The 27,795-nt window shown below is 52.6% G+C and overlaps 2 protein-coding genes across 2 annotated transcripts; both read right to left on the reverse strand.

Moving 5' to 3' along the window:
* Window positions 1-421: 421 nt before the first annotated feature.
* Window positions 422-14,818, reverse strand: LOC116432157 (uncharacterized). Its single transcript, XM_076372804.1, is given in 9 exon segments — window positions 422-2,024; window positions 2,112-2,466; window positions 4,179-4,354; window positions 7,192-7,518; window positions 7,640-7,782; window positions 12,737-13,940; window positions 13,943-14,108; window positions 14,545-14,549; window positions 14,728-14,818. Coding segments are annotated over 9 exon segments (2,913 nt in total). The 3' UTR covers window positions 422-1,578.
* Window positions 14,078-27,640, reverse strand: LOC116434361 (uncharacterized). Its single transcript, XM_076372694.1, has 5 exons — window positions 27,482-27,640; window positions 27,111-27,234; window positions 26,864-27,033; window positions 25,494-25,796; window positions 14,078-15,877 (listed from the first exon to the last, which is right to left on the reverse strand). Exons 3-4 carry the CDS (start codon window positions 27,014-27,016, stop codon window positions 25,530-25,532), a joined length of 420 nt encoding a protein of 139 aa, XP_076228809.1. The 5' UTR covers window positions 27,017-27,033; window positions 27,111-27,234; window positions 27,482-27,640; the 3' UTR covers window positions 14,078-15,877; window positions 25,494-25,529.
* Window positions 27,641-27,795: the final 155 nt, after the last annotated feature.

Consider the following 27,795-nt stretch of genomic DNA (forward strand, 5'->3'; position numbering starts at 1 on the left):
TGTCTCTTTGTCTGTTCGTCTATTCGTCTATTCGTCTATTCGTTTATTCGTTTACTCGTTTACTCGTCTATTCGTCCGTACGTGATCGGTGTATGCGTCCGTTCGTTAGAATCTCTCTCGATCTGTTAGTCCGTCCGTTGAATTTCGGGAGGGAGCGCTACGCCAATGCTAGGCGTTCTTCGCTAGTCCCAACCTTTAACCGAGATTAACCGAGATATCGCGTTATCGTCGAAAGCACACAGGGATGCGGTTTTCCTGCGCGCGTATCGCTGACTTCTCTCCTCGCCAGCTGGTTGGGTTCATTCGTTCGTTTGCGTTCTCCCGGCTACGCGTAATTCCGTGCCTCGAGTTTCATCTAGTCCTATCGGATCGGACCGTCAAAAGTCGAAACAAAGAAACGCGATCCGATCGCTCTTCGTAGTTTTATTTAAATATCCCTTTTTATTGAAAAATAACCGATTCGATACAGCACACTCGAAAAATGCGCAAAATTCCGACGTTGCGCGTCGCTTTCGTGCGAATCAACGATGGATACCGTAAACGCGAGGCACCATGGAATCGGCGCGTCAAAGATATCCGACAGTTACGCGACACGTACGCGACAAATATGCGAGTTGCACGTTCGTCGACCGTGCGTTCGAATTCCCAAAGGCGCGATACGACGCACCGAATAGTTCCATAAAGCCAGTAAAAGTTATTATTTTTCAAGCATACCGACTTATCAAACTAATTATTCTTAACATTTAAGTTGAATATTTAGATCGCTATCGTCTATATTTACAAAGGACACGAAGCGTCTACTATTTCCAGGGTGTACGCCGTCGCGGCCACGCCGCGCGAGCTGTTCGATGTTGGAGGCGGCCACAAAGTCGAACGTTTCTGTTTCTGCGCGAAAGACAATTACGAAGACAATTCGACCGCGTACACGCGGTCCTCGCTCGACGCGATTATTCGTATTTACAACGAGTCTTTGCAAGTTTTACGCGCGATCTCGAGGTATCTTCGAATCCCTGCGCGTGCTATTCATCGGCCAAACTTATCCTACGAACCCGAGTGCATTTGTCCTTTCTTCGATCTCCGAACGCCTCCAATCACGCAAACATTCCGAAACGAATCAAGCGAGCCCAACGCGTCTTCGAGTTATATTCGCCGAGGTCGACCCGCTCGGTTATTCTCGCATTGGTGCTCGCATTGGTGCTCGCATTCGTGCTCGCATTCGTGCTCGCATTCGTGCTCGCATTCGTACTCGCATTCGTACTCGCATTCGCACTCGCGACTTACAAACGCTTCTAAACAATTAGGAAACGTTCGAGTTTCGGTGTCAGTTTCAGCTTCAGTTTTAGTTTCGTTACAACATTTTCGAGGAAAACGAATCGAACCTTCGAGCAAGATTCGCAGCACCGTTATTTACAATCGTAAAGCGATACCACGAGTTTCCCTCTCCACGAGATTGAATGGATGCGAGGCAGAAATAACGACGCGCACCTAAAAATCGAACGCGATAGCGAGACTCGACAGAGAGATCGATGACAAGCGATCTCTCCGCAGCGTTCGGCGGATCTCGCGGAACGAAAACCCTTACGAAGATATGGAAACTACCGTAGGTCTATCCAAATGTCCGTTGTCGATGATCATTTTGGTGGTGGTTGCGCTAGGAGAAGAATTCTCGAGGGTCACGATATGGGGAGAAGCGAGCTGATGATGATCGGGCGACCGGTTCACGCAAGGCGGCGACGGGCATTCCACCTTTGGCGAATGGGTCTCGAGAAGCTGTTGGTGTTGATGTTGGTGTTGGTGTTGGTGCTGGTGTTGGTGCGGATGTTGGTGTTGGTGTTGGTGTTGATGCTGATGCTGATGCTGATGCTGATGTTGTTGTTGCTGCGAAGCGAGTATGTCGTAGTACATTCCAGAAGTCGTCGACTGGTACGAAACTATCCGACCCGAAGGCTGAGGGCTACCGTAAAGCGTGCTGCCGTAAGAAACCTGAGGTACGGTGTGGGTCATCCGCAAATCAGCGTACGTATCTGAAAAGGTCCGATCGTGGCATCATCGTTGTGCAAACATATATACTGCACGCGTTATCGAACTAAACTATAGCGATTCACACCAACCTGGTTCAATTTTCAAGCTGTTGTTATTGTTATTGTTGTTGTTGTTGTTGTTGTTGATGTTGGTGGTGCTGGTGGTGGTGGTGGCAGTGTTGGAGTTGTTATTATTGTTGTTATTTGTGCAGGGAGCGACGGTTCCGGAAATCGGTGTGTCCGCGGACTTCATGCCACCCTTGGGTTTTCTCTTCCGCGTTTGGATGCTGTCCTTTTTCATGGTGTGCGGTCTGTTGACGCCGTGCAATTTATAATAAAGACCGCAAGCGTTACAAACTGGTTCGCCCATGGAGTTGCGTCGCCACAGCGACGTCATCGTTGTTTGACAGTTGCTGCACGAGGTACCAACGCGCCTCGAGGCAGACTGTGAAAATACAAACTTCTTTTAGACCGCATCTCCGAGATTCGGAGTGAAAGCCGAAAGAGAGATAGATAGATAGACAGAGAGAGAGAGAGAGAGAGAGAGAGAGAGAGAGAGAGAGAAACAGGCAGACAGACAGACAGAGTGACAGAAAGAGAGAGAGAGAGAGAGAGAGAGAGAGAGAGAGAGAGAGAGAGAGAGAGAGAGAGAGAGAGAGAGAGAGAGAGAGAGAGAAAGAGAGAAGGGGGGCTACAGGACAAGGGTGGAGGTAGGAAATAAAGTCATCGTGAAAAGATTAACAAGAAAAAGAACTTATCGCTAAAACATTCATGTTAACCAAAGATAAAACTTGGACGCTAGATCGCGCGCATCCGACAATTCGGTGCGCGAAATAGCGTGTTCACGGTGTACTCCGCTCGAATTCACGGCAGCCTGTAAAACAATGTTTGTTCATTGACGGATCGCAGCCCGATCAATTCGAACCGGTCACGTTCGTTTCCAGGCTGCGCATGATTTCGAAAAAGAAATCGTGACAGTACCATGGGTATAGTGGCACCTTGGAGCTACGATGAACGTTCCGTGGTAAATTGCCGCTACGAACGAGTCAACGGCGAGAAACGCGCGTCGTTGTTCTTATCGGGAAACGCATCGTTTACGAGATATTCCCGATAGGAAGCGACAGGAAACAACAAAATGGATACGACAAAGGGCCAAAGACAAAAGACAAAAGACAAAAGACAAAAGACAAAAGACAAAGACAAAGAAAAGAGAGAAACCGAGTTACCGGAATGGAATGTGTTATCGATAAAATTTACTATAATTGGGGATCAAGAATCAGTAACGAGGGAGGTGAGAAAGTATTTTTCCGACCACACAAATAGGAAGGTAAGAGCGAGAGCGAGAAAGGCAGAGCTAGAGAGTGAAATGGAGAATGAAACGGAGAGACATTCGGAAAGACGGGGAGAGTCGAAGAGAATCAAAGAGATTTAGAGAGAAAGAGAGACAGATAGAAAGAGAGATAGAGAGAAAGGTGATAACGAGTAGACAGAGAGCTGGGGGGAAAACACCTACCAAACGGCGGCTCGATTTCTCCTCGAAGGCGCGACGGGCGCCACTATACCCACAGAAGCCTTTGTAGAAATCGCCCTGGTCCGCTACTGAAACAGAGACAGGATGCCAAACGTTAGGGGTGCTTTTGTTTTCGCGGCCGTACGTAGACGCAATCGACGTTCGCCGGTCGCTTTCCACTCGACGAACTCGAGATTCGCGAGTACACACTCGCGTCGGTGCATGACTCGCGAATCGCGAATCGCGAATCGGGCGCGTTGTCTCGTTTCGACTCTGAGCCGCGGCAAACGGAAAGGCGGTTGTCGCTGCACCGTTGGCGTCGACCTAGAATCGAGCCAGAGTCGAACGAACGCGCACTGGAAAACGGCCTGCACACGGCCGATGGCCAACGTAGACGTCGGGCAAAGAGCGTTGGGCGAATTTCCACAGAGGCTCCTGTAGCGCGTGGCACGTGACGAGAAACCCTTCGGTTCGATTTCTCTCCCTTGGTTTCGGCGACCGGTCGCACCCGCGATTCGGGAGAAAACGCCGTTCCGAGGGAGGAAGAGGAGTGTTCTTGTTCTCGGAAAAGAGAGCGCAGATTCGTCGCGAAACGAAGACTCGCGGTCGATCGCTCTCGCGGCGATTCCGCTTCCTTCCTTTCTTACCAGTCGACGCGGCTGCTTGACCAAGGGCCGATTCATTCCGTTCATCTTGTGGTAGAGACCGCATGCGTTGCAGAGGTAATGCCCGGTGCCGTCTCGTCGCCACAGTGGAGTAGAAATTGCGCCGCAATTCACGCACTCGCGGCCCTCCGAAAAGTATTCCGCCTCGATGTTGTGCACTGCGCGGTTTCGTACATTTTCACAAACAGGCCTGCGTTTGCAGTCTTTTGGGGGACGGGGGGGACTCGAGCGATTAACGCGCAACTTAAACGCGGGGGGGGGGGCGGGAGGAGGGCCAGGGGCGGGGGCAGCGCCGCAATGCGAGAAACTCGATGCGAGAAACTCGATGCGAAATGGAGCAAAACGGAGCTGCACGAGAGCTTTTTCGTTGCTCATCGTTGTTTTCGGAATTTTTCGACCGAGCGGTATCGAGCGGTATCGAGCGGCATCGACCGGACTACCGAGTGAAAGTCGGCGGGGGTCGAGGCGGAGCTATTATCGCTTCGAGTATTTCGAAATTGTTATTTCCCGCGGGTACCGTACACGCGCGGGACTCGGGAAAACGCCGATTAACGGCTTTAGTTTCGGTAGTTTTCCGTCCTTTTCCCTAGACACGGATCGCGCGTTACTTTCCACGATCGTCCCCGGACACGTTCTCTCTCGCGGTCGAACCGAGCTAAGCGTAGCGGAAAGGATGCAGGAAACACGGAAAGCACGGCAAGCGAAAGAGGATGTAGAGGGACACGGCGTTATCGGAATTTCCGGAGTCGAACGATAATTATAGGACGCGCGGTCGTCGCGTACGCGAATCGAGCTTGCAACTCGGAACGAGGATAGAAGCTTTCCCGTCGTGCCTAACCTTCCGATTCTCGGACGGTTGCGCCGGTGAACTCGACGATCGGGGTTGACACCGATGAGAAATACGCGCGCTTTCGTCTCGCGTTACATCACCGGAGACATGAGCCGAAACAGAAGGAAAAGGAGAAAGAGGAACCGGAGGGGGCGGGCACGAGGACGGGGAGGACAACGAGGAGGCGAACCAGGAGGAGAACGAGCACGGAAAGAGCGACGAGAGAAGAGGGAGCCGAAGAAAGAGAGGACCAAGGGGTCGGCGCACCGCGATCGCGCATCCGGCAGAAACAACGCTGAGAGGCAATCGGATATGGCGTATAACCGACCGACGAGTCGCTGACGCCGACAACGCCGCGACCGGGACGGTTTCGAGCACGTTGACCATCGGAAACCACCGAGCAAACTAAATAATCCTCCCGAATCCCTTTTGCGTCCGTACAGAAAGGAAATATTGCGCGACCGTGGCGGTTTCGGAGCTATCGCCGAGAACTATTCGTAACGGAATATCGGACCACGGCATAGGCCGAGACCTCCGAGGAATACGACGAACCAACGACGAATCGGAATAAGAGAGTCGACTTACTTGCCCGGAGGCGAGAGAAACGAAGCGAGTCGTTCGAAACGAAGACGGAGGGTCGAACGAGAGTTGCGACGATAAGAGAGGACGGACGAACGTATGCGAGACCGAATTACGAGGAATGCGGGTATGCCGGCGAACGGTGGGAGGTCGGGGTATCTATACGCGAATAGATGGGAACAGATGCGAATAGATGCGAATAGATATGCCAATAGATGCCAACAGACATTTGCGGGAGTTGCGTGAAACGTGGAAAGTGGAAAGAAGAGAAATTCAAGAAACTGTAAGCAACGCGTACGAGAAGAGCTAATTTTCGACGAGGAGCGATAGATAGCACTCGGGGGTGATCTGGTAGTCGAGGTTGCGTCGCATCCCGTCGATGCCAGAGACGCGCGCAGGAACCTCTCGAGATCGCGGTGCGTCAAGAGCCACATTTCTATTGCCCTTGACTTTCCTCTTTCTCTTCCGTCTTTCTTTTTCGTCCTTCTTTTTCGTCCTTCTCTTTCGGCTTTCGGCTTTCCGCTTTCGGCTTTCGGCTTTCGGCTTTCGGCTTTCGGCTTTCGGCTTTCGGCTTTCGACTCTCGACACTCGAGGAAAGCTGCTTGGTGTGGAAACCGCACAGACACCCGCTGCTTCCCAAAACAGATGCGGATGCGTGGGATTCCAAGCAGCGACGAATAAAGACGACTCGCGGGTGGCTCGGTTTCTCGTCTCGCAAGGCGGCGCCGGCGACTCGTCTTCGCTCCCGTCGTGCCCGAAAAATCGTGGTTCTTTCAACGAACGTCACTCGAGACCGTTCGGTCCGGCGAAACTGTCCAAACCGTCGAACCCATCGAGACCATCGAGATCACGCGCAACGACGCATCCTTCCATGGCCGAGATACGCGGCGATTATCTGAAATTCGCGATTCCGACGCAGCTAGATACGCGCCCGAGTATATTATCGTTCCTCGTGTATCGCGCGTAGACAAAACTAGATTAGAAGCGTGCATTGTCTAGGTCGGGGATGACGGATATCGACGCCTCGCGTTCGATACCGCGCGATCGGTCGAATCGCGTTCTCGATATCCGTCCAAGGATCGCCGGCGGTATCTCTGCCGGTCGAATTCCGTGGGAGTGAGCGGGGAACCGATCGAATCCTTTTCTCGTTATTTACGACCCGCGCAACACGACCCAGCGTACGCGTCTTCGTCCACGATCGCGTTTCTCCGAATTGTTTACCATTTATCGCGTTTCGAAGGATCGAGGGTTCGCGTTCGTAAGCCGAGACGAATCGTTCTCCGAGCGCACAAGCGAAAGCGGCGTCGACCGGATCGAAAGAGATGGAACGAGACGAGACGAGGCGACGCGACGCGATACAAGACCTGACATGACCTAATCTGACCTGACCTGGATGAGCGATGCGGTGCGATGCGATGCGGTGCGATGCGATGCGATGCGATGCGATGCGATGCGATCCGATGCGATCCGATGCGATGCGATCCGATGCGATCCGATGCGATCCGATGCGATCCGATGAGAAGCGACGCGGTCGATCGTCGTCGGGGGGAAATGAAACGAGTGAAATAAAACGATATAGATACTTACTGGTACCGAGGCTCGCGGTAGCGGTGAGCTGATGCTGAGTCGGTGTCGAAGGCGGGTTGACGGCTTGTCGCCTGGAAGGTGCCGCGTACTGCGTTGCCAGAGAGTCGTTCGACGGCGAGGCGTACGTCCAACTCGGCGAGGCGTCCACCGTTGCTCCAACGGCCGTGGTGCTCTGCTGCGTCTGGTAGGATGGGCTGTACCCGCGAAAACTCGGTCTACCGCAAAACGGTTGCGAAAACGCTGGCAAGGTCTGATGAGCGACGGTCCCGGTCGACTTTACGCTGCCAGAGTAATCGTCCGAGATTCCGGATATCGCCGGGGACAGTCCTGTCGTTTCGAACGTCCTCGATTACTCGATCGAGTCTCCGTACGGGAGGAGGATGTCCTCTGTTCGAGGATCCTCGAACGAACGAGCCCGAACGCATCGAAAGCTCGGCCTGCCGCTTACCTTGGGTGTTCCAGAGCTGCTGCGGCGAACCGGTCAATTCCGTGGGGCTGCCGGCCATGTACGGAAGCGTGTAAGACCCTCCGGTTCCCGCGCCGCCGCCAGTCGTCATCGCGCCGACGGTGGTCATGGTGCGATACAGCGGGCTGAAACAACAACGCGTTAGACGCTTAGACATTGGATCGGCATCGTGTCGCGTCGCGTCGCGTCGGGTCGCGTCGTTCCCGAGGGACGATACGCCTCCATCGGCCGGTCCCCGTGGGGCCTCGAAGGTGCTTTCGTGGCAAGAAAAAACGGACGAACCGATCCAGGCAAGCCGGTGAACGTTCCGCGGGAGACCGGAAACGGGAAACGCTCTTCGCGATTCATCGGTCCGTAAATGCGGGCGCGTGCCAAAACACGTTTTTCGATGTTTCCTTCCGACCGGCAACTACCGAGAACACAACTACTCCATTACCATTAGCATCACCCCCTCGAACACCGTTACCATTAGCAGCGACGACCGCTATACCTGAAATCGGTGGAGCAAACCGATCCGTTCCACGGATAGTCCCGATGACTCGACGGCGCGCCGGTGCTCGGAAGTCGTACGACCATTTGCTCGGCAAACACGCGACTAGCTTTCGCCCGATCGGAAGGGAACTCGCGCGAGCCGATCGACTCGCGATAGTTGCAACGATAGCCGTACCGATAGTTGCAGCGATAGCTATCGACGACGAACGATCGTTGCCCGAACCGCGTAACCGTTACGCTTCGTACGCTCGTTCGGCCGACTCCGGTTCGACGTATCGACGCCCAGTCTGGATCGACGATAACCAGATGTCTATCCGGCATGGCGATTGGCGAATGCCGAATGGCGGCCGCGGGCGCGGGCGCGGGCGCGCGCTTTTATCGCGACGTCCGCGGAATAAAGTCGCGAGCACGCCGCGAGCACGCCGAGAATCGAACGAAAACGACGGACGCGCGTCCTTGACGCTTCTCGCGACTCGCCGAACACGTACAGATCGATCGGTACGTGCTCCACGAACGCTTTCAGAATTTTCCCGGAACGACTTTGAACCGATGCAGCTCGAGCGAACGGCAGCTCGTTCGCCGTAACCGAAACATCGATAACAACCGTGCAAAGTCGACCTTCGCGGTTTGCGCTCGACGTTTGTCAACCGACAACGATGGCGAAATAACCGAGAGACGGCAGAAACGCCGCGTTCCTTCGAAAACCGAACACGACTTTCAGCGCTTTCCGTAGCTGCGACGGCACGCCAGGATCAGTCGCGGCGACCGCTTCGTAGCGCGGCGCGGCCGGGCCCCGTCGGCCGCGGACAGCCGCGGACGGCCGCACGCGCTGCGATCCGTGACCCGTAGGATCTCTGCCAGGTGCAACCACCTCCCTCGTAGCCCATTAACGTTACCACCTTGGCAAAGACACGACACCCGGAAACCTGGCACGAGCTAAGTCCGACGAGCAACGGGTTCGCCCGTTCCGAGGCGAAACGAGCCGAGTTGCTGGATGCCCTCGAAACGCGGAATCGACCAACCGACTCGATCTCGCCAATGGGGGGCCAAGAAACGCTCGCTTCCGAACACGATACTTTGCTCGTGTCAGCCGATTCGTCTTTTTTCCGGAAATCTATTCCGCGTACATTCTTCAAAGTCCCGATCAACGCGCGCGAGAGAGAAAGAGCCAGCGGGAACGGAACAAGTAGAAATTACAAATAGGAACGAGAAAAATGAAAAAAAGTGGTACAAGTGCTAGACGGAAAAGTAGGAGAAGGGGAGATGTAAAAACGGGGTTGGTACGTTCGACGAAGAATGCAGAATTCGCGAAATACAATCCGAAACGGCGGTGTTGGCGAGGTTATAGCCCCCGCTACCGTTCTGCTATACGAATCCCCCGCGAGCCGATAAGCGACTTCTCACGATAAGTGGCGAACAACTCGAGATTCGAGGATGCGCCACCACTGCGTCCCCGCCAATTGCGAATTACGCGAGATTCGCCGAAAAGCGAAGCGAACTGAAAGAAACGAGGAAAGAGACGAGAGACGGAAGAAAAGATCGAGTCCACCAAGTTGTTCCGAACAACGGGGTGAACCGAACCCTGTGCGTGCATTAGTTTACCTTCGAGTGCACCTCCGCGGCCTATAGACACCGTCGGCCCATTTATTTACGATCTCCGTTGCTGCGAGCGTTATCGGTTCTCCATTTGCTTTGCTTTCGTTCGTATCACGGTTGTCCGATACAACGAGGGGACGCGATTCGCGCGTATATCGTACCGCGAGCGAGAGACCCGTCGGGAAAAGGATTCAACGGAGGGGTACGCGCACCCGACGATACACCCGAAGAGCTTTCGAGTAGGTCAGCGATTTGTCTTCTACGCGAAGAAACGAACACTCACTACATGCCGTCGTTCGAGAATAGGGGAATCCGTGAGAGAGGCATCATCGATCTTCGTCCGTCTTCTGTTCATTCGGCGTCCGTCGAGTCCTGTGTGCCGTCGGACACGCCGCGAATTACTCTTGACGGCCGCGACCGCGACCGGGAACAAAGTCAAAGACCGATCAACCGAAAAATCGTGTCGTCCGGGGGATACCGAACATCGAAGGATACAGGGGAAACGATCTCGAGGTTCGTACGACGAGACGATCACCGAACAGACGCGAACTGGACGGAATATAATCCGACAGTGTGCTCGAAACGTCCGAGCAAACATCGTCGTAGGACCGCGAACGTGCTCAGGATTTCCCCTACCGCGAATCTCTCCCTTCCTTCGATTCTTTTCTTCGCGCGTTTGTCTCGTTTCCTCTCTTTTCCTCCCTTTTCCTCCCTTCGCCGCTGTTCACCGCTGTTCGCCGCTGTTCGCCGCTCTTCTCCTCTCTCCTCCTCTGTTCGCCTCTGTTCGCCACTCTTCTCCACTCTCCGCCGCTCTTCTCCACTGAACGACACCCTCCGCCCCTCCGGCCCGACAGACCCGCACCCTCGCCCTCTTCCACGCCATCGCCCCTCTCGTTCACCGTCTATATCTCTCGTCCACCTCCCACCTTCGATTCGATTCGCTTCACGCATCGGACATGCGTGTACGTAAATACATATTCCTCTCGCGTATACATTCACTCTGGAATGGAGCACACCGATCGTTTAGACCGATCCTTAACGACAACGAATCGATCGCCCGAATCGTCGAACCTCCTCCGTATCGTGGCATCGCCGGACATTCGGCCCAACTCTCGGCCGGTGCGCGTCTTGCCATCCTCTCGAGCCGGTCGAGCTCCGATATCGGCATCGCGTTTTCGACGACCCGTGGCCGGTACATGCTTTTCGAATCGAGCAATAACTTTCGAAAAACGTTGACGCGTTAAAGGTTTAACCGTGTCCCGCGCGGAGACCGTTTCAGGCTCGGTACGTGACGTCACGCGATACCGAAAGCTTTCTCGGAACGCGATGGATATATACGACCATCCCGAACTGTAAACCCTCGGATGATTCATGACAAAGTTCGCGTTAAAGAGCAGCGATTACGGTTTACGCTCTCTCCGGTTTCGTTCTCGACAAACAAAACGCGAAACGATTACGATGCGACGAATCATCGACGGTGCGTACCGGCTCGGTGGAAAAACACGGCGAGTCGAGACTCGGAGAACTATTCGCTCCTCGATCGATTTCAGTTATTAAACGTTTTCGCGAGAAAGATGCCGCGGACGAGAGAAGAAGGAAGAAAGAAGAAAGAAGAAAGAAGACGTCGAAGAACGTTTCGCGAAAGAGGATACGAAATGCTCGAAACGACAATAGCCGGGACGCCGAGATATCGCAACGAGAGGTTACGCGACGGTCACCGATGAAAGACGATGTTTTGCGTCACCGAATCGTTCTCAGCAATACGATTACACAGAGCTCTTCGATTGCTCTTCGTTGCACGGTAAGTGCGCGCCGCGAAAACAGAGAAACGAAACTCGGATTGCTTGGTGCAGCCGAACGGTGGAAATCGAAATTCGAGCAAAGAACCGAAAGATCCGAAACCGACGATCGCAAACGAACAATGTCCGTAGCAGTCCGTACACGTCGCAACGTAACGTGTTTTTCGCTCTTCGGCTTCGTGGCTCGATTTTCTTCCAACTTGCACCGACGCGGTGCGATCGAGCGGTAAATCAAACCCGTACCCTCGGCGTTGCGTCGCCGTGTCGCCGCGTCGTTTCGTTTTCTCAGAGCTGCTAGTATAACGCTAACGATCGACAGAATCGTCTTTATCGGTCAATAAACTCTTATCGCGGCCACGAACCAACGAGCGTCTCGAGCGCGAATCGATTCTCGACCGCGATCGAAACGAATGATTTTTTCGTAATTCGCGCGCAAAACGATGTATCGGTTAAAGGTACGACGGGGGAAACGAGAAATCACGCGAGAATCGCGATGCGCTCGGTAAACGGAGGTAAACGGAGGTAAACGGAGGTAAACGGAGGTAAACGGAGGTAAACGGAGGTAAACGGAGGTAAATGGAGGTAAACGGAGGTAAACGGAAGTAAACGGAAGTAAACGGAAAAGACACGAGCAAGGGAAAAGAGGAGACGAGTGGAGGGAGAGTGGAAAAGTGAGAAACGAGAGTGCGATCGATAGATCCCCTCGGAAGAGACGGGATCAACGACGGGCAGAGGCGAGAAGGGGGGACAAGAGAAAGACAAAGAGGGACGTAGCAGCCCCCAAGCCGTAAGTTCGATAGCAAAAATCCAAAGGGCGCGCGACTCGTGCCTGGGACGAATCGGTAAACAGAAAAAGATGTTCGTTTTCACGAAACTGTTAGCATAGGGCCAAAGAGGCGTCACATTGTTTCCTATCGTCGGTTTGTCTTTGCTTTCGGGTTTGTATCGCCCTACGTATACAAGCTTGAGAACTCGAAGCATCCCTCCGGCACGTAAATATTTTTGCGTACGGTAAACGGTACTATTGCAACGCTGCGACGACGCAACATCCGTGGATTACCGAAACTGTTCGCGACTCGCCTGCGCGCACGTATATTCATCCCCTCGACCGGCGAAACGATGGCGACACGATGGCGACACGATGGCGAAACGATGGCGAAACGATGGCGAAACGATCGCGAGAAACACTAACCTCGATAGTGGTCCGCTAGGCGAATGCGGTGCCGACGGTCCTTGCTCGTGTTCCTGATGATGGTGATGGGGCGCCGTGGCCGTGTGATGGGCGTACAGCGGTTCCATGTAAAGTTGATCCGAGACTCGATCCGCTTCTTGAGATAAACCGTGATTGGTCTGCACGGAAGACGGGGGCTGCATAGCTGTCAAATGAGCGTACGATTGTCTGGTTTGCGCGTGAGTGTGCTCGTTCGGGCTGTATCCACCATCCGTTTGCCCTTGATGATGCGACGGCGACGAAAGTCCTTGATCCTCGTGCGGACTACGACTGGAACTCGGCGAACTACCGGCATGCAGAGTCGGCGATCCTCCTCCACCGGCAACGTTACCATCACCGCCGTTACCGCCACTGCCACTGGCACCGCTCCCACCGTTACCACCGCCTCCACCACTCGCTCCCGTTCCTCCCGCGGCTCCGCTACCACCTCGGCCGCCGCCTCCTCCTCCTCCTCCTCCTGCTGACCCACCTCCACCTCCTCCCGCTGCCGCCGTTGCTGCTTCCACGGCTGCTGCAACCGCTACCGCAGCCGCTGCCGTGACACCTCCGCGTGCTCGTACCGGATGCTGAAGGTACCCCTCATCGGTTAACACTTCCTCCAAATGATGGTGATGTTGTTGACTCTGATGCTGGTGGTGATGCTGATGATGCTGATGATGGTGGCTATGATGCTCCGACGATCCAATCTCGTTGTTGGTTGCACCGTTCGATGTAGTTAGAGACGGGAACAACACACCCAGAGTAAAGTCACCCCGATCACCCCGCATGGCTGCAGCGACACTGCTCGCCCGTTCCACGTTTTCGTGCTCTACTTCTTGATGTTCCTGTTGCTGTTGCTGCAAGTGTTGGTGGTGGTGGTGGTGGTGGTGGTGGTGGTGTTGTTGTTGTTGTTGTTGTTGTTGTTGTTGTTGTTGTTGTTGTTGTTGTTGTTGAGAGGACTGCGATTGCGACTGCAACTCCTGCTCGTCCAAGCGCCGGTGAGTCGTCGACGAAAGCACGGTGTGTTGGGACGTTTCCGTCTGCAAATGATGGTGGTGACGATGATGGTGATGGTGGTTTTGATGGTGATCGGTCGTAGTCGGGGAGAGCGTTTCTGTACCGTAACGACGATTCATCGTCGAGCGATGCGCGTGACTGTCGAGCCGATTTCCCTGCCGCAACACGGAGCCTTGCTGCCTTGCCGGTTATCCCCTCCCTCGGAAACTGTTGCTTCTCTTGCCCCCGGCTCGGCGAATTGTCGACGCGGCTGCTCTTCTTCATGGTAGTGGTGGTGATGGTGGTGGAAAAGAAGGAGGTGTGGCGGCGGTGGCGGCAGCGGCGGTGGCGGCGGCGGCTACGGCGATGCCGCTTCTATTCGTCGTGTTTGTACATGGTTCGTATTCGATGTTGCGTTCGTGGTGGAGCTGCAAAAGCCATCGTTGTTGTGTAGCTGTTGTTACTTTTGTTTCTGTCGTTGCTGTCCACTCGCCAGGGACCCTCGCCGTTTTGCCAATTCGACTCATTGTCCGGACGAGCTTTGCGATCAACGCGATACTCCGTTCGAATTTTACCGCCTGTCGACCCACTATTTCAGCTTGCATTCTCGCTTTCGGCGAACCACGTACAGAAACAATACGTTCGCGTGCACGATACATCTGTCGGAGTGACCGGTGTTGTTCCGAGATCGAAAACGAATTCCTCAAGTTTCAAGGAAACTGTAAAGTTACGAAGGAAATTGCAAACCGATTATTCTTTCCCTCCCGGAAGGCGAAGGGGACCGTGTAGCTTACATTACCTGTTCGGACATAGGTCATAAGGGATGTTTCTATCATTGTCCGACCGGCAGAAGCGGTAGTGGTGTCACCGCTTCTGCGCCGCTCGTCTCTACGATCGCGCCATTTTCAATATCCTGCAGTCCCGCCTCCAGTACGCCCACGCCGTCCCCGCCTCCTTCGGTTTCATGCTTTTCGTACGTTGGCTGCTATAATTGTCGATGTGGATGTCGACGTCGGTGTCGTCGTTGCATGGTGTCGTCGGTGTTGCGGTTGTCGTTGCGTTCACCATTGCGGTTGTCGTTGAGGTCCCGGTTGTAATTGCCGTTGCTGTTGTTGGCGATATTCGAGCAAAGTATTCGAGTACCGAACAAGCTTGAAATTCCTCGCATTCGCCGATAATATCGCCGATAATATCGCCGATAATATCGACGATAATATCGACGATAATATCGACGATAATCTCACCGAATTATCGACGTCTCCTCTTCCTCGTTCCTATTCCGTTCGCTCGTTTAGGCGGTAACATCCGCCCTTTCGCGTTTTCGAGGATTCTCTCGGTCCGATCGATCCCATTCTCGAGCGAGCGATATCGTCGACATAACGAATCGTTGTTTTCGTTTATCATCGTTTGTTCGGGCAATCGTATCGTATAGGCGAGCCAACCGATCGAATTCGTTTTACTTCGAAATCACCCCCGAGAAGCGAAAGGTTTTCAATGGTGACCATCGCATTATCGGCCAAACGCGAGACACGCTGAAAGGAAGAAACTCCGGCTGGACGGTTGTTGCATTGCCCAATAGGAACGTCAATGGGAATAAATTATTGTTTACATCGATATTCTCGTGAACGACTTAGCGTGTACGATACGAAGAAACTGTTGCTAGCCAGTACGTTACAAAAATAACTGGCCGTCGTTATCTCTGTTACTGGTTAGCAGTCGCGCGCATTCGCGGATTTTGCTTCTTCGCATTCGTGTGTTTGTGCGTAAAGTCTGCTCCGTACTCTTCTATCCTGTTGCCCTCCTCTCTCTCTTTCGCTCTCCTCTCCTCTCCGCTGCCCTCGACGGCGGTCGTCTGCTCCGTTCTGCGGTCCTCTCGTTTCGTCGGGTTTCGCCTCGTTTCGCCTTGTTTCGCCTCGTTTCGCCTCGTTTCGCCTTGTTTCTCCTCGTCTCGTGTACTACTTGCGACGCGGCGCGACGCAACGGCGTCACGATGTGCCTCGTGTATGTTCAGATTTCAACTCGGACTCGAATAAATCGAGCTAGAGCCGAGAGGCAAACTCCGAGACAAAGATCAAGGATGGAGGAAAGATAGAGAGAGAAAGGAAGAAATGTCTCGCGGCCGTACTCCTGTTGAACGATAAAAAATATTATTTTTAATCGTGAAAGGTCAAGCGATGGCAGCAATACCGAACACGGGTCACGACTAACCTACGCGGTATACAGATTTCGATTACTCCCATATTCCCCCCGGTCAGTTTTTTTTTCTTCGGTTGCCTGCCTAACGCACCATTCGGATTCGTTTAAATCAAGCTTAAACGATCGACGATGGCCGACTGCGCGCGCGCCTCGATCGCGTAACGTTTCGTAGGTTCGACATCGGTTGCGAACTCGCGTCGGTAATACTCGTAAACGAGTGAACGATATCTCCCCCGAAGCCCAAGTATCAACCGTTTAACATTGAGCCGACCTTATTGACGTTACCTAATCGAATTGGAAAGGTCAGGCTCACCGGATTATCTGACGGTTCGTTTCAGGGCAAATTGTAATAAAAAAAAGAAACATATTTTTCGCAAAATGTTGCGTTCAAATGCGAGCAATCCCATCCGTGTTGTCGCGGCGAATTACCGAGAGGCGAACGCGTACGGTGCGTAACTCGGCCATGCGCGAAACGGTCTGGTACACTCGATCGCGACCGATCGATGCGGTTTATCGAAGACGAAGCTCCATTGTTGCGCGTGGTACAAACGAATCCGCGACGAGACTACTTGTGTAGTAGCCGAGGGAGCGAGGTGGTGAGCAGGCGCGGAGACGTAATGCCGCGACCCCGATTAATCACTCGACCAAGAAAATATTCGATCGAAGCCGTGTCGAAGAATCTCCTCCTCCTTCTTTTCTTTCTCCTTCTACTTCTCCTCCCCCGTTTCATTCTCCTTCTCCTTCTTCCAAAGCTGCTGTCGTATTCAACTACAATTCGCGACACTTTTATCTGTTTCTTGCTTTCTCCGCGATCCATGAATCCACGCGAAAAATCCAAGCAGAATTTCTTTGGCGTGCTGGCAAATTCGAACGATCGACGATTCGCCGATTCGTCGATTCGTCGATTCGTTTGCGCAGCCGTGTTTCGCGTGCTATCGGAAATGAAAGAATATAAGGTAATACGGTTAACAGGAACGGTAGCGGCCGATTCCGTCTTGCTGATCGAGCGGAAGACGTTTAGTACATCGGGGGCAAAGGTGACTCCCTTATCTTCTTGGACCCATAAAAACACTCTCTGTTATCCACGACGCGAGCGGCCAGACGACGCATATCGATGCGGTTTATGACGAGATTTTCAAAGATTGAATAGCTTCTTTATCTCGACCTCTGTGATCCTCCTATTCCTCCTTCACCTCTTCCTCCCGACTCATTCTCAGCCCAGCATCGTCTATACATAGTTGCTTACTCGTTGGCTTACTTTTTCGTTGCCTCGTTACTCTTTCGATTCGATTCGATTCGATTCGATTCGACTACGCGACACAGACCCGAAGGATTAGCGAGGCACGAGGCGAAAGCGTTACCTGCTCACGGACCAAGGGATCGAATCAACGAATCCGTGACGTTATCGTTTCTCGCTCAAGGTACGTTTACGAACGCGCAGTGATCCGAACGGTCGCGTATCGCTCGATGATATTTCGCGGGCCGATAGAAAAAGTTGGCGGCATCGAGACGATGGCACGCGACCGCGAAACGCGAGCTTCTTTTCCGTGTAACCGTGATCGAACGATTTCGCAAGATAAACCGATCGGAACAACGCGCCTCGCGACTCGACGAATGTCGCGAATTGATGCTGAACCTCGTCAACCTTTACGTATCCGGCACAAGCTCCGTTATTTCGGTTTCCAACATCTCCGATGAACGTATTCGTACGAAACGATCGGTTGTTATGGTCGAACGATACAGAAGAACGGTTCGTTTTTTACACGAACCAAGATATTGCTCGAGATCCTCTCGGGCCCCTAAATCATTCTTCGTCTTGAACTTAACGGCTTGTAAAAAGAGCTCGTCTCCTATTGCTTCGTTTCTCGACATCGAACCACTGCTCGCTTCTCGTTCAACGGTCAAAGGATCGGCTCGTCTGGCGAGACGCGCGTCTCGATGAACCGATCGCGCAGCCAACGAGTCGACGACGTGGAGTTTCAACGTGCTCGTCTATTTATCGGCGGATGCTCGACTCGCCGAATCGAATCGGATCGGATCGGATCGGATCGGATCGGATCGGATCGGATCGAATCGAATCGAATCGAATCGAATCCCCCTGCTCGCGTACATCGAGCGAACATCGTGTCGAGTCCAACTCGAAGAAGGAATCGAAAGAGCGAGAACTGGGACTCGTGCTACGAATTGCGAGTCGCGAGTCGCGGGTTGCTAGTTACGGGCTACGGGCTACGGGCTACGAGCCACGGGTTGCGGGGCAGTTAGTCCGTTAAGAACGGTTAGGCGAAAGAGGGGAGGGGTCGGTAACCCCCTTTATCTCGGCTACTCTCTTCTTCTTTATCTTGGACGTTGCTCCGAACGAATCTGAAAACCATGAATTGGTAGAGGTCTCGCCCGACCCAACGTTATTCGATGACGCGCGTCGTCGCTCAAACGAATCGCGATCGCCCATCTTTCTCTCGCGCCGACGCGATTCCACCTCGAATCCTCGAGCTTCTACGAAGAAACCAAGAAAGTCGAGTAAACCGAATAACCTGAAACGAAACGCGAACTCTCGACGCGCGTCGGAGTAAATTTCGACGAAAGAAGAGAAGAAGGCAAATATTAACGGAGGGAAGGAGAAGAACACGGGCCGTGGTTGAATCGTTGGCGACAAAGCCCAGAACGAGGAAACAATACCGACCGCTCGAGCAGCGGAAGTACGCGAGGAGGGTGGGAGGGTTGGATGCCAAAAGGAAAAAGGTATACCACGAGCCATAAACCTAACCGGAAACGAATGGGTCTAACGCGACGAATACGCGACGAATACGCCAAGAATACGCCAAGAATACGCCAAGAATACGCCAAGAATACGCCAAGAATACGCCAAGAATACGCCAAAAATACACCAAGAATACGCCACGAATACGCCACGAAAAGTCTACCAAAGGCTGCAAGAGAGCGTGACGTTTCTGAAACTGTCACGGACACTACGATTCGTGTTCTAGTCAAATCCATTCCACTAGTCTATAGAGAACGGTATCGAGTTTCCGTCGTGTTTTTTACAGGCGGTCGAATATCGTTCATCCCCAGTCCCGGATTCGTTTGGCCCCATTAACTCTCCCCAACCTGCCTGGAGACCAGAGTCCCGAAAAAAGAAAAATGGCCCATGAATCTCGGGCAACGTCAATTATCGAAACGATCACTCGCAACCCCTTACGTTTCTTTGATTCCTCGTCTCCGATCGTGAACTCGAAAACGCGCGAGGCAGCAGCGACGAATTATCCTTCGAGTTCCTTATCGGACAAAGCATTTGCGATTTTACGATCGGTCGTGCCGTGCCGCGGAATCGTTCCACCCTGGAAAACTAAACGGTACCGAGTAACGTTCGCCTGAGAAAACTGTGGACGCTGCGCGTTCGTACATGCACGTGCCGTATAACGCGATATATCGTGCAATGCGATATATAGCGCACGATGTATAATGCGATCGAAACGCGGTGTCGGACACATTGGAAACCCTATGGAAGGAGGGAGAGAGAAAGAAAGCTTGGCGGCTTTGCGGTGGGTCGAGCAACAGGCGGGTTCGTTTCTGCAGCCCTCGCAAAGAATGTCAGCCGTCACGAGCCGCGAAACAACGTAACACAGACTGCGTGGCGTAACAGGAGAAGAGAACTAATCGTGCCATGGGACAAGTTTTTTCCTCTTTTCCTCTTTTCCTCTTTTCCTCCTTCTCAGCCTTGGACAGCACTCGCTCGTCGCAGAACCGAACGCTCGGAGTCTTTGCTTCTCGAGTTCCAAAGATAGTTAAGCGCCACCCCGACGACGAGAACCGGCGACCAAGGCCATTAATTTTTACGAGAGTTCCTCCTCTGCGATCTAAACCGATCCACTTGCAAACCGCGAGTATCGTTCGTATCGTTTAGCAAAATTCTCACCCCGCGAGCTACGTTCTATTTAGACTAAAAGGGGCGATTCGAAAATCTTCGTAAGGATATCGTACGCGTTAAAAGCATCCGGCTAGCTGCACGCGAGTATCTAGGTATTATCGTAATCGTCGTTTCGATCGTTCCTCTACGAGGCTGAGTTTGCGAGCAGAGTTTGCAAGCGACGAGTGAAAATAGTGTATCGAAGAGCGGCCGAGGGGAGCGGGGACGACCAACAGGGGAAGGGAGTGGGAGATGCCGCGAAGCAGCGGCGAGAGGGGACCGGTAATAAATCAGTCGCAAAGGGTCAGAGGTCGTCGAGCGGTGCCCCACTATATTCACATCGAGGGCGTAATGGGGTATTAAGCTCCGAGGATTTTCGAGTTAATTTTCTGGTCTCGGTCCCTAGAGTTGCAGCTGCGAACGAGAGAAAGGCGATTCGATTAGTTTGGGGCCGTACATAAGTTTTGCTCCCCCTTTCCTTCGAGTTTCTTCTTCTTAATTTTCACCGTCGCCGAATTCAAAATTCTTCGGTCGAGCGAACTACATAGTCGGTATGCGAAAGAGTTTGATTCTCGACAGTTGCTCGTTACCAGCAGACACCCGGTAAACCAAATAAACAGTCAGTTTCCGTACAATCCTTTGGATCGGAAAATCAAGAAACGAGAGCAAGCCGGTCACGGGAATCTAGCTTATCTTTCTTAGCCACCGGTCACCCTTTTGTTTTTCTACAAACTGCGGAACCTTGTATTTACAAGGCGGTCGAGAGATTAATGGGGTTGGTTCGATACACAGGCAAACTTTCGTTCGCGTACTTTCCTTGTACGGGTGTTGCGGGTCTCGAGTGTTCCGACATAAATTTCAAATTTTAAAGCTCTATCGGAAATAGCGTAATTGTCGCGCATGTAACTGTGCACTCGATAAGAGGTCCACGAACGTTCATATCCTACACGAGTCTGGAGGGCGACGATGCGGAAAGAGACAAGACGAAAGGGAGAGAAAGGAGGAGAAAGACAGAGAAAGACGGAGAAAGAACGCAGGGGATGAAGTTGGGAAAGTATAGGGAAAATGGAAATTGTTTGCGGTATAGGCAAGCAAGCGGACAAGCGAGCAGGCAAGAAAGCAGGCAAACGAACGGTCGAAGCGGGCAGACAGGCAGGCAGGCAGGCAAGCAGGCGAGCAGGCAAGCTAGGCGAGCGAGCGAGCGAGCAAGCGGGCACGTTTACGGTACTCGCTGCTCTGCCGGCGAACAGCAGTTCTGACGTCACATCCTGCGCGGGCGGACATCCGGTTTCGTTGCCGGACTCCTGTCCTAAAGCGATAACAAAATCTACGTTTGTCCAGAGGAGAGAAAGAATCCGCGAAGGAGAAAAGGAGAGAATCGCTGCAGTTGTTCGTTTCTCGGTTTAAAATGGTGGCGAACTGTTCGTCTGCTTTCTGAACGATTCCGCAGTTTCAATTTCCCGTGTTTCCCTGTCGCCTACTTGCGAAAGAACGAGCAGGAGAGCCGACCCTACATACGCGTGCACGTAAATCGAGCACCGGCGTTGGGAATTCCATTGCGACCGGATTAACCGATGGACCGACCGCGACGGTGCGTCCCTTTCTTTTCCCTCTTGATCCCCTTGCTGCTTCGATGTCTTCGTAGAACGAAATCGCCGTCGCGACGAACAAGAACAGCGAACGAGGAACCGTTCCAAGGCCAACTGGAAACACGCGTGTCGCGCGGCTAACCAACACCAAGGCCAACACCTAACCCAGAGTCCTACCAACAGACCTACACAGTCCCACGGAAAAGGCCATTTACAAATATTTGTCTCGTTATTAGTTTATGGGGATGCTATGTCGCTCTGCATCGTCCATTTACGATCTACGCTGCGTCGCTACCCCGAACCTCGGAAAACAAATTTACTCCGCGACGAGTATCGCTCTGTACACTCGTTTCTTTCTTCAACGGGCGCAATCGGACCGAACTACTCGCGCGTGTGCGTAACGCGATTCGCGCATTCGAGATATTCCGCGAGCGCGAGTAGCGTGCTCGTGTCTACGACGATCGACGAGGAACGAATGAACCGATCGACGCGTCGATAATGCGATTCGCACCTGAAAACGGTACGAACGTTAAACGCGAGATACCAAGCAATTAGAAAGTGATTAGGAACCGCGCCGACTCGTCGAACGGACATCGACCAGCCACAGTTGCGATTCCGATGAATCTCGACGAGTCGTTCGAACCGCGAGTCACAGATGGCATTAGCTCGCGGAACCTTGATATCGCGATTCAAGAACAACCGGAGCAATTCCTCGGTGGTTTCGGATCGATTTTACCATCCTCGGAGGTAAATGTTTCTCTTCGCCAAGCGAAAAGTCCCTTGGGTCGCGCATTCGCCGTGTCGCGATGTACCAATTAGATCCGAGGGAGCACCGGAAGGACGGGGAAACCCCGAAGAGACGATTATCGGTAAATATCGTGACAGACGCAATCGAACAAGCGCGTCTGCGTCCGAAGCGAGTTCGCGTCTGGCACGCGCAGATAAGTATCCGCGCGCGCTCGTCGGGGGCGTTTTCGGGGCGGTTTTCGATCCTATGGGACTCTGGTCCCGAACGGGCCGGACCGTCCGGACGGCCCGGGCGGCCCGGCCGGCCCGGGCGACCCGGCCGGCCCGGCGCAGCCACGCTCGGCTCCGCTCGGCTCCCCCGGGGAAAAGGAAAAGAGTTGCAGGCAGCTTTGCCATCGGGCAATGTCCTTTTTCACGTGCGAAGCACCACCGACCTAACCACCGATCGACTCGTCGACGAAGAGAGCCGCCTCCTCGACAGATAACGCCCGCATATGCGCGCGCGTACATCCTAGCATAGGCCGCACGAACCGAGCACCGACGCTTTCCGACTTTGGCCTCAACTTCGTTTCCGTTCTCTCCTTCGAATGCGCATGGGAAAATAACCGGCTTTTTTTCTTATCACCGACCCCGGTTCCAACGATTCCGTGTGTCGACTGCGAACGCGTTGTTACACAGTTCACTGGCATACGACCGCTTATTGCTGCGCGCGGATTGTTCAGCTGTCTTGGCGAAGCGATGGAAAAAACGGCGTTTGTAAAGGACGCGTCGCACACACCCCCGTAAACGCAGCCGCAGGTGGCAGAACCACGTCCCAAACCGGATCATCCGAAGGAAAAACTTGCCGCGTTTTCCGCGAGACTCGTTTCACCCGGTCTATTCGCATGTATCGTGCCGAGAACGCCAGACGAGTGTCGTCGATTGTGTCCTTGAGATTCGCGGCGACTAATCGGCCTGCCCTTGCCGAGGCGAGACAAAAATATCTAACGGGTGCGAAGCGATACGATCGCTCGATAACCGAACCTCCGAATCTGCTCGAAATTCGACTCGGATTCTGAGACACGGTGCTCGAGAAACTAAGAAGCGTTAACAATACAGTGCTCTATCTACGCGTCCTTGGCTAATCTCTGTCCGCGAAAGATTAGCGTATCACGCTACGAGTTACGCTACGCTTCTGCTGCTGGGTATACTAATATGCGTGGGTATCGCTCTATCTTTTTCATCGCTTCTATCGTCGGTGTCTACGTTTCCCGCGAGATTTCTCCACCATCTCCCCATCGCTGTATCTCGATCTTAATCTCAATCCTCTTTTCCTCTCTGTATCGCCTCACGTGTCACCGTTTACGGGACATCGTCGTTGGTTTGGCGTTCGCAATCTCAACCGAATCTGCCGACTCGTCGATAGAACCGCTTAGAGTAATCTTCGGCTGGTCAAACTGCCCGGACGGACGGCCAGGTATGCACGGTCCGCGGTAATTTGCGAACAACATTTCAAATTCCCTAGAATCGAACGTCGGAGCGTGTGGTTCGTTCGCGCGAGGCGTTGCACGGGTCGAACGCGCAGAGCCGGTTACCGCGTGGGCGGTGGGCCGAGGAAGCGTACGCAGGGGCAAAGAGGGATTACCGTGAACACAGGAGGGCTGCCGAGGGCTGCGGTGGATCGGGGAGTGTCGAACACTGACGAGACGGGCCGGGGTGGAGGCACGCCGAGGGGAGTCGGGAGGGGATGCGGAGAAACGAGTAAGGCGAAGCGGAACGATGCGTTACGTTCGGTCATGCTGCGAAGCGTTATCGCGGACCGGCCGCCAGCCGATACCTTATCTAGAGTAGTTGCACAGTTCCACTAACAGTGGTGCTCAACTCGAGCACGGTGCGATCCCTTTTCGGATCAGCAAACCACTCGAAATCGAGCCGGAAAGCAAGAACGAGACCGAGGCTCGCGACCAAACCTGGTCCACTGATACGGACTAGCCGAGACGATGGTACGCACTAATCGCAAGTAGTCGCCGAAAATCACGAGCGAAGGAGAAAGAAACACTTGCCGAAATCCGGCGAGATTCCGAAAATTCCCGATTCGCCGAGCAACAGAGTCCCATCGAACAACAAAGATTCAAGGACTCGAACGTTCGGAGATTCAAAGACTCGAACGTTCAAAGATTCAAAGGTCGAATCGCAAGACCGTGCGACGTTCTTCCGAAAGAAATCGAGTCGCGACAAAGCAGTTTCGTTCGCAGCGGCCGTCACCGAGTTCCGAAACCGCGGGAACCACGAAACGCGTCGAGCGTACAATTCTGCTCTAGACTAAACCGGAGGAAGACTGCTGGTAGGAAGGAGCTAAAAGTTTCTTCGCCGAGTGCCGGTGTATCGCGAGATAACTCGTATCGCGGTGGCTGGTACACCGGCCGATAGAACACCACCCACCATTTCGCGTTGCACGCGGTCAAGATAGAACCCTCCGACGCCGCTGCCACCGCTGCCACCGCCGCCGCCGCCGCCGCCGCCGCCATGAGTATACTGGATATCGCATCGACTCGACTAGCATGCATTATATCATTTGGTATTTCGTGAAATCAGTCGTCGCGAGAATCGCCTTCGATTCGGTCGCCGCCTGTGTCGCCTATCCCATTCTTTCTTCCATCTAAACTGCTCCCGTTTCCTCCTCTTTCGTATCCCTATCCTACCAAAGCTGGACGCGTGTGCGAGCATCTTACGAGTATGAGTTTCCGTCTTCCGTGTTACGTAGGAAAAGCAATTGTTGCACGAGCAAAGTCCGTCCCGTCGCGTCGCCTCGCCTCGCCTCGGCTCGCCTCGCCTCGCCTCGCCTCGCCTCGCCCCGCGTCGCGTCGCGTAGCGTAGCGTAGCGTTAAAAATTACGCCCACCGCCTACGAGAATAACTAACCGCTTTCAGTCCTTTTGCTCGCGAGTTACAAAGCCCGCGTAGTAGTCATGCACCTCGAGAAACTCGAAAACAATGGGTACTATACATCAAAGCATAATCGACGCAACGGTACCCGGTCGCTATTCTCGCGACGAACGCCGACCCCACGGCTTTCGAACTTGGAAAAGTCACGCGGAACTTGATTCTTCCATTCCAAAGACACCGGGCAATTACAAGAGAATGTAATCGCCGTTCGAAAATAATCCATCGCTCGCGACTTTCTCACGATTCGATTGTTCCTTGGATTTTTCCGAATGCTTCGACGAAACCTCGTCCTCCCGGGTAATAATGTTTCTCTCGATGATTCGTGGATCGAACGTCGATCATTCCCGTCAACCATCTTCGAAGGGTTTCTCGAGCGAATTTACCTGGAAGGCGGAGCGATCCGGGAGAAAGGAATTCTTTTAGTCGCGTCGAGCCATTCGCGTTTCAGCGTAGCAGCCATTTTTGAACATCCATGATACGGCGCATCCTCTTCTGTCACCTCCTCTTTCACCTCCACTCTCTTTCTCTTTCTTTTTTCTTTCCGTGTCACTTTTTCTTCTTCTTCTGCTTCTTCTCCTCTTCCTGCTCCCCCTCCCCCTCCCCCTCCTTCCTCTTCTTCTTATTTCTCTTGTTATTCTGCTCCTTTCTCCTCCTGCTGCTTCCATTTCTTCTTCTTTTCCGTTTACCTGCACACATTGATATTGATACGTACTTGGCTAGTACGCGCGCGATTCGCAAATCCATAAACGTTGTACACGAACGAATGGAACGGCAATGTCGTGCCATTATTGCGTACATTGACTCTTGACGGTGGAAGATCACCGATACTTGGAAAAATTTCTGATAACGATTGGACTTGGACCTTACTATACCAAGTACATAGTCGGTTAACCGTAAGCGGACTTTCAATGATTCGCACCCAATAAAATAGTTTGTAGTTGATCTGCTTGTTTAACTTACACTCGAAGTGCATCGGTCGAAGCAAATTTTCTCATTTTTACAACTTTCTCCTATGATAGTTGCACGATAGCGTTGCATGCCCGAACCATCGTGATTAGCGGTGTTCGTCCGAGTACTCGAAAATACGTTTATACCAGTAAACTAGCAAACTAGCAAACTAGCAAACTAGCAAACTAGCAATCGGCATCGGCAAAAACTTAGCCAAGTGTAAACAAGGTAAGAGAGAGAGAGTTGACGGCGGTAGGAGAGAGGAGGAGGAATGCACGCGGATCGACGAACAGTCATGGATCGAAATTGTGACGTAAACAAACGGCCGGTTCGTAAGCAACGGCATGATTCATAACGCGTGACAACCTTACCCGGTACGATTCGACGAGTTTATAGCTTTTCTTTCTTTCGAAAGCTAGCCATTAAGAGAGTTTCCAACCCATCGTATTTCAAGGGAATCCAAACACGTTTCGGAATGGAAAACAAACGCGCAAACTTTTCTGTTCGTCCCTTAGTTGCACCGCAGTGCATTGCTATTTATCGAATTCCAGGAAATTCCCCTTCCTCGGAGTCATCGCGAAAGCTACGAGAGTTTCGATAGTTACGAACAATTACCGAAACATCCTATCGGAATCAATTGGCAATACTATACAGTCTCCTAATCTCTAATGACTGGCGAACCAACGTGTTCGTTGACAAGCCTTTTCTCGCATCATTAGAACCGCAACGAAGCAGTGTTCCGTGTCTCTAGAAACGAACTCGTCGATCCTCGACCGAGGGAAAATCATCCAGCGAAACTACTCACCATATTCGAGCCGTCGACGAACGCGACCGATTTTTTGTCAGTGCACGTCTTTGTATTTCTCAACGAATGCGCGGACAAATGAATCTCCTTGGAGTGTCTCGATTCCTCCTTCCATAGCAAAATGTTCTCCAGTTCTCTTCGGAAGGTCAGCATTTGGGGTTTTTCATTTGCTAAGTTTAAGCAAACACTTGCAATTTCATGCTCAAATAAACACTTTCTACGTGCAACAAAATTAATATGAACTTACAGCTTATCAAATTCCATTTGTCGATTACACGGGAGTACGCGTTAACCACTGTTCTATAATTGGTAGCGAAGTTGCATGTTATGCGCACAGCCGAGAACCAGCGACAGAGCGAAACCACTACAGACTGTTCAACATAGAAAAAGACAAGTAAACAGGAGGGAGAAATATGTGATGCGAGAGAATAAGGGAGAGTAAGAGAGAGTAAGAGAGTGTAAGAGAGTGTAAGAGAAAATAAGAGAGAGAGAGAGAGAGAGAGAGAGAGAGAGAGAGAGAGAGAAATTTGCTTCGAAATTAAAAAATAGACGCAAATATATTTGCCGGAAGCCGTTAAGATAAGGGTTAACGTTCAGCTCGTTCAAGATATCTCCAACCTGTTGATCGGATGAGGGAACTCGATGATCCAGTATTCACCGACAGTGTAGTGCGAGTACTGCGAATGCTAATAGAATGGTTATCGCCAGCGACGATTCGATTGCGTCGACATAGATCGTCGCGTTGGTTCATCTGTACCGATTCCGTGAAAAAATCATGAAAGCCAACGGAAAGAAGAATCGAACAAATATGGCGCATGTCCGGCCATGCTGCGTTCCTGTTCAAATTCTCGAAATGACTCACGAGCATTTCTTTTTCCGTGCTTCGCGTTCAACGTAAACAAATTACCTGCGACTAGGCAAATACTGCAGAC

The sequence above is a fragment of the Nomia melanderi genome, chromosome 12 (genome assembly GCF_051020985.1).
Source record: "Nomia melanderi isolate GNS246 chromosome 12, iyNomMela1, whole genome shotgun sequence".
In the NCBI taxonomy this organism is placed as follows: Eukaryota; Metazoa; Arthropoda; class Insecta; order Hymenoptera; family Halictidae; genus Nomia; species Nomia melanderi.

Excerpts from the sequence above, each read along its gene's own strand:
- LOC116434361 (XM_076372694.1), bottom strand. The coding sequence starts at position 27,016 with ATGCTGACCTTCCGAAGAGAACTGGAGAACATTTTGCTATGGAAGGAG. Across the intron at positions 25,797-26,863 it reads TCGTCGACGGCTCGAATATG|GTAAACGGAAAAGAAGAAGA; the intron begins GTGAGTAGTTTC and ends CAATGTGTGCAG.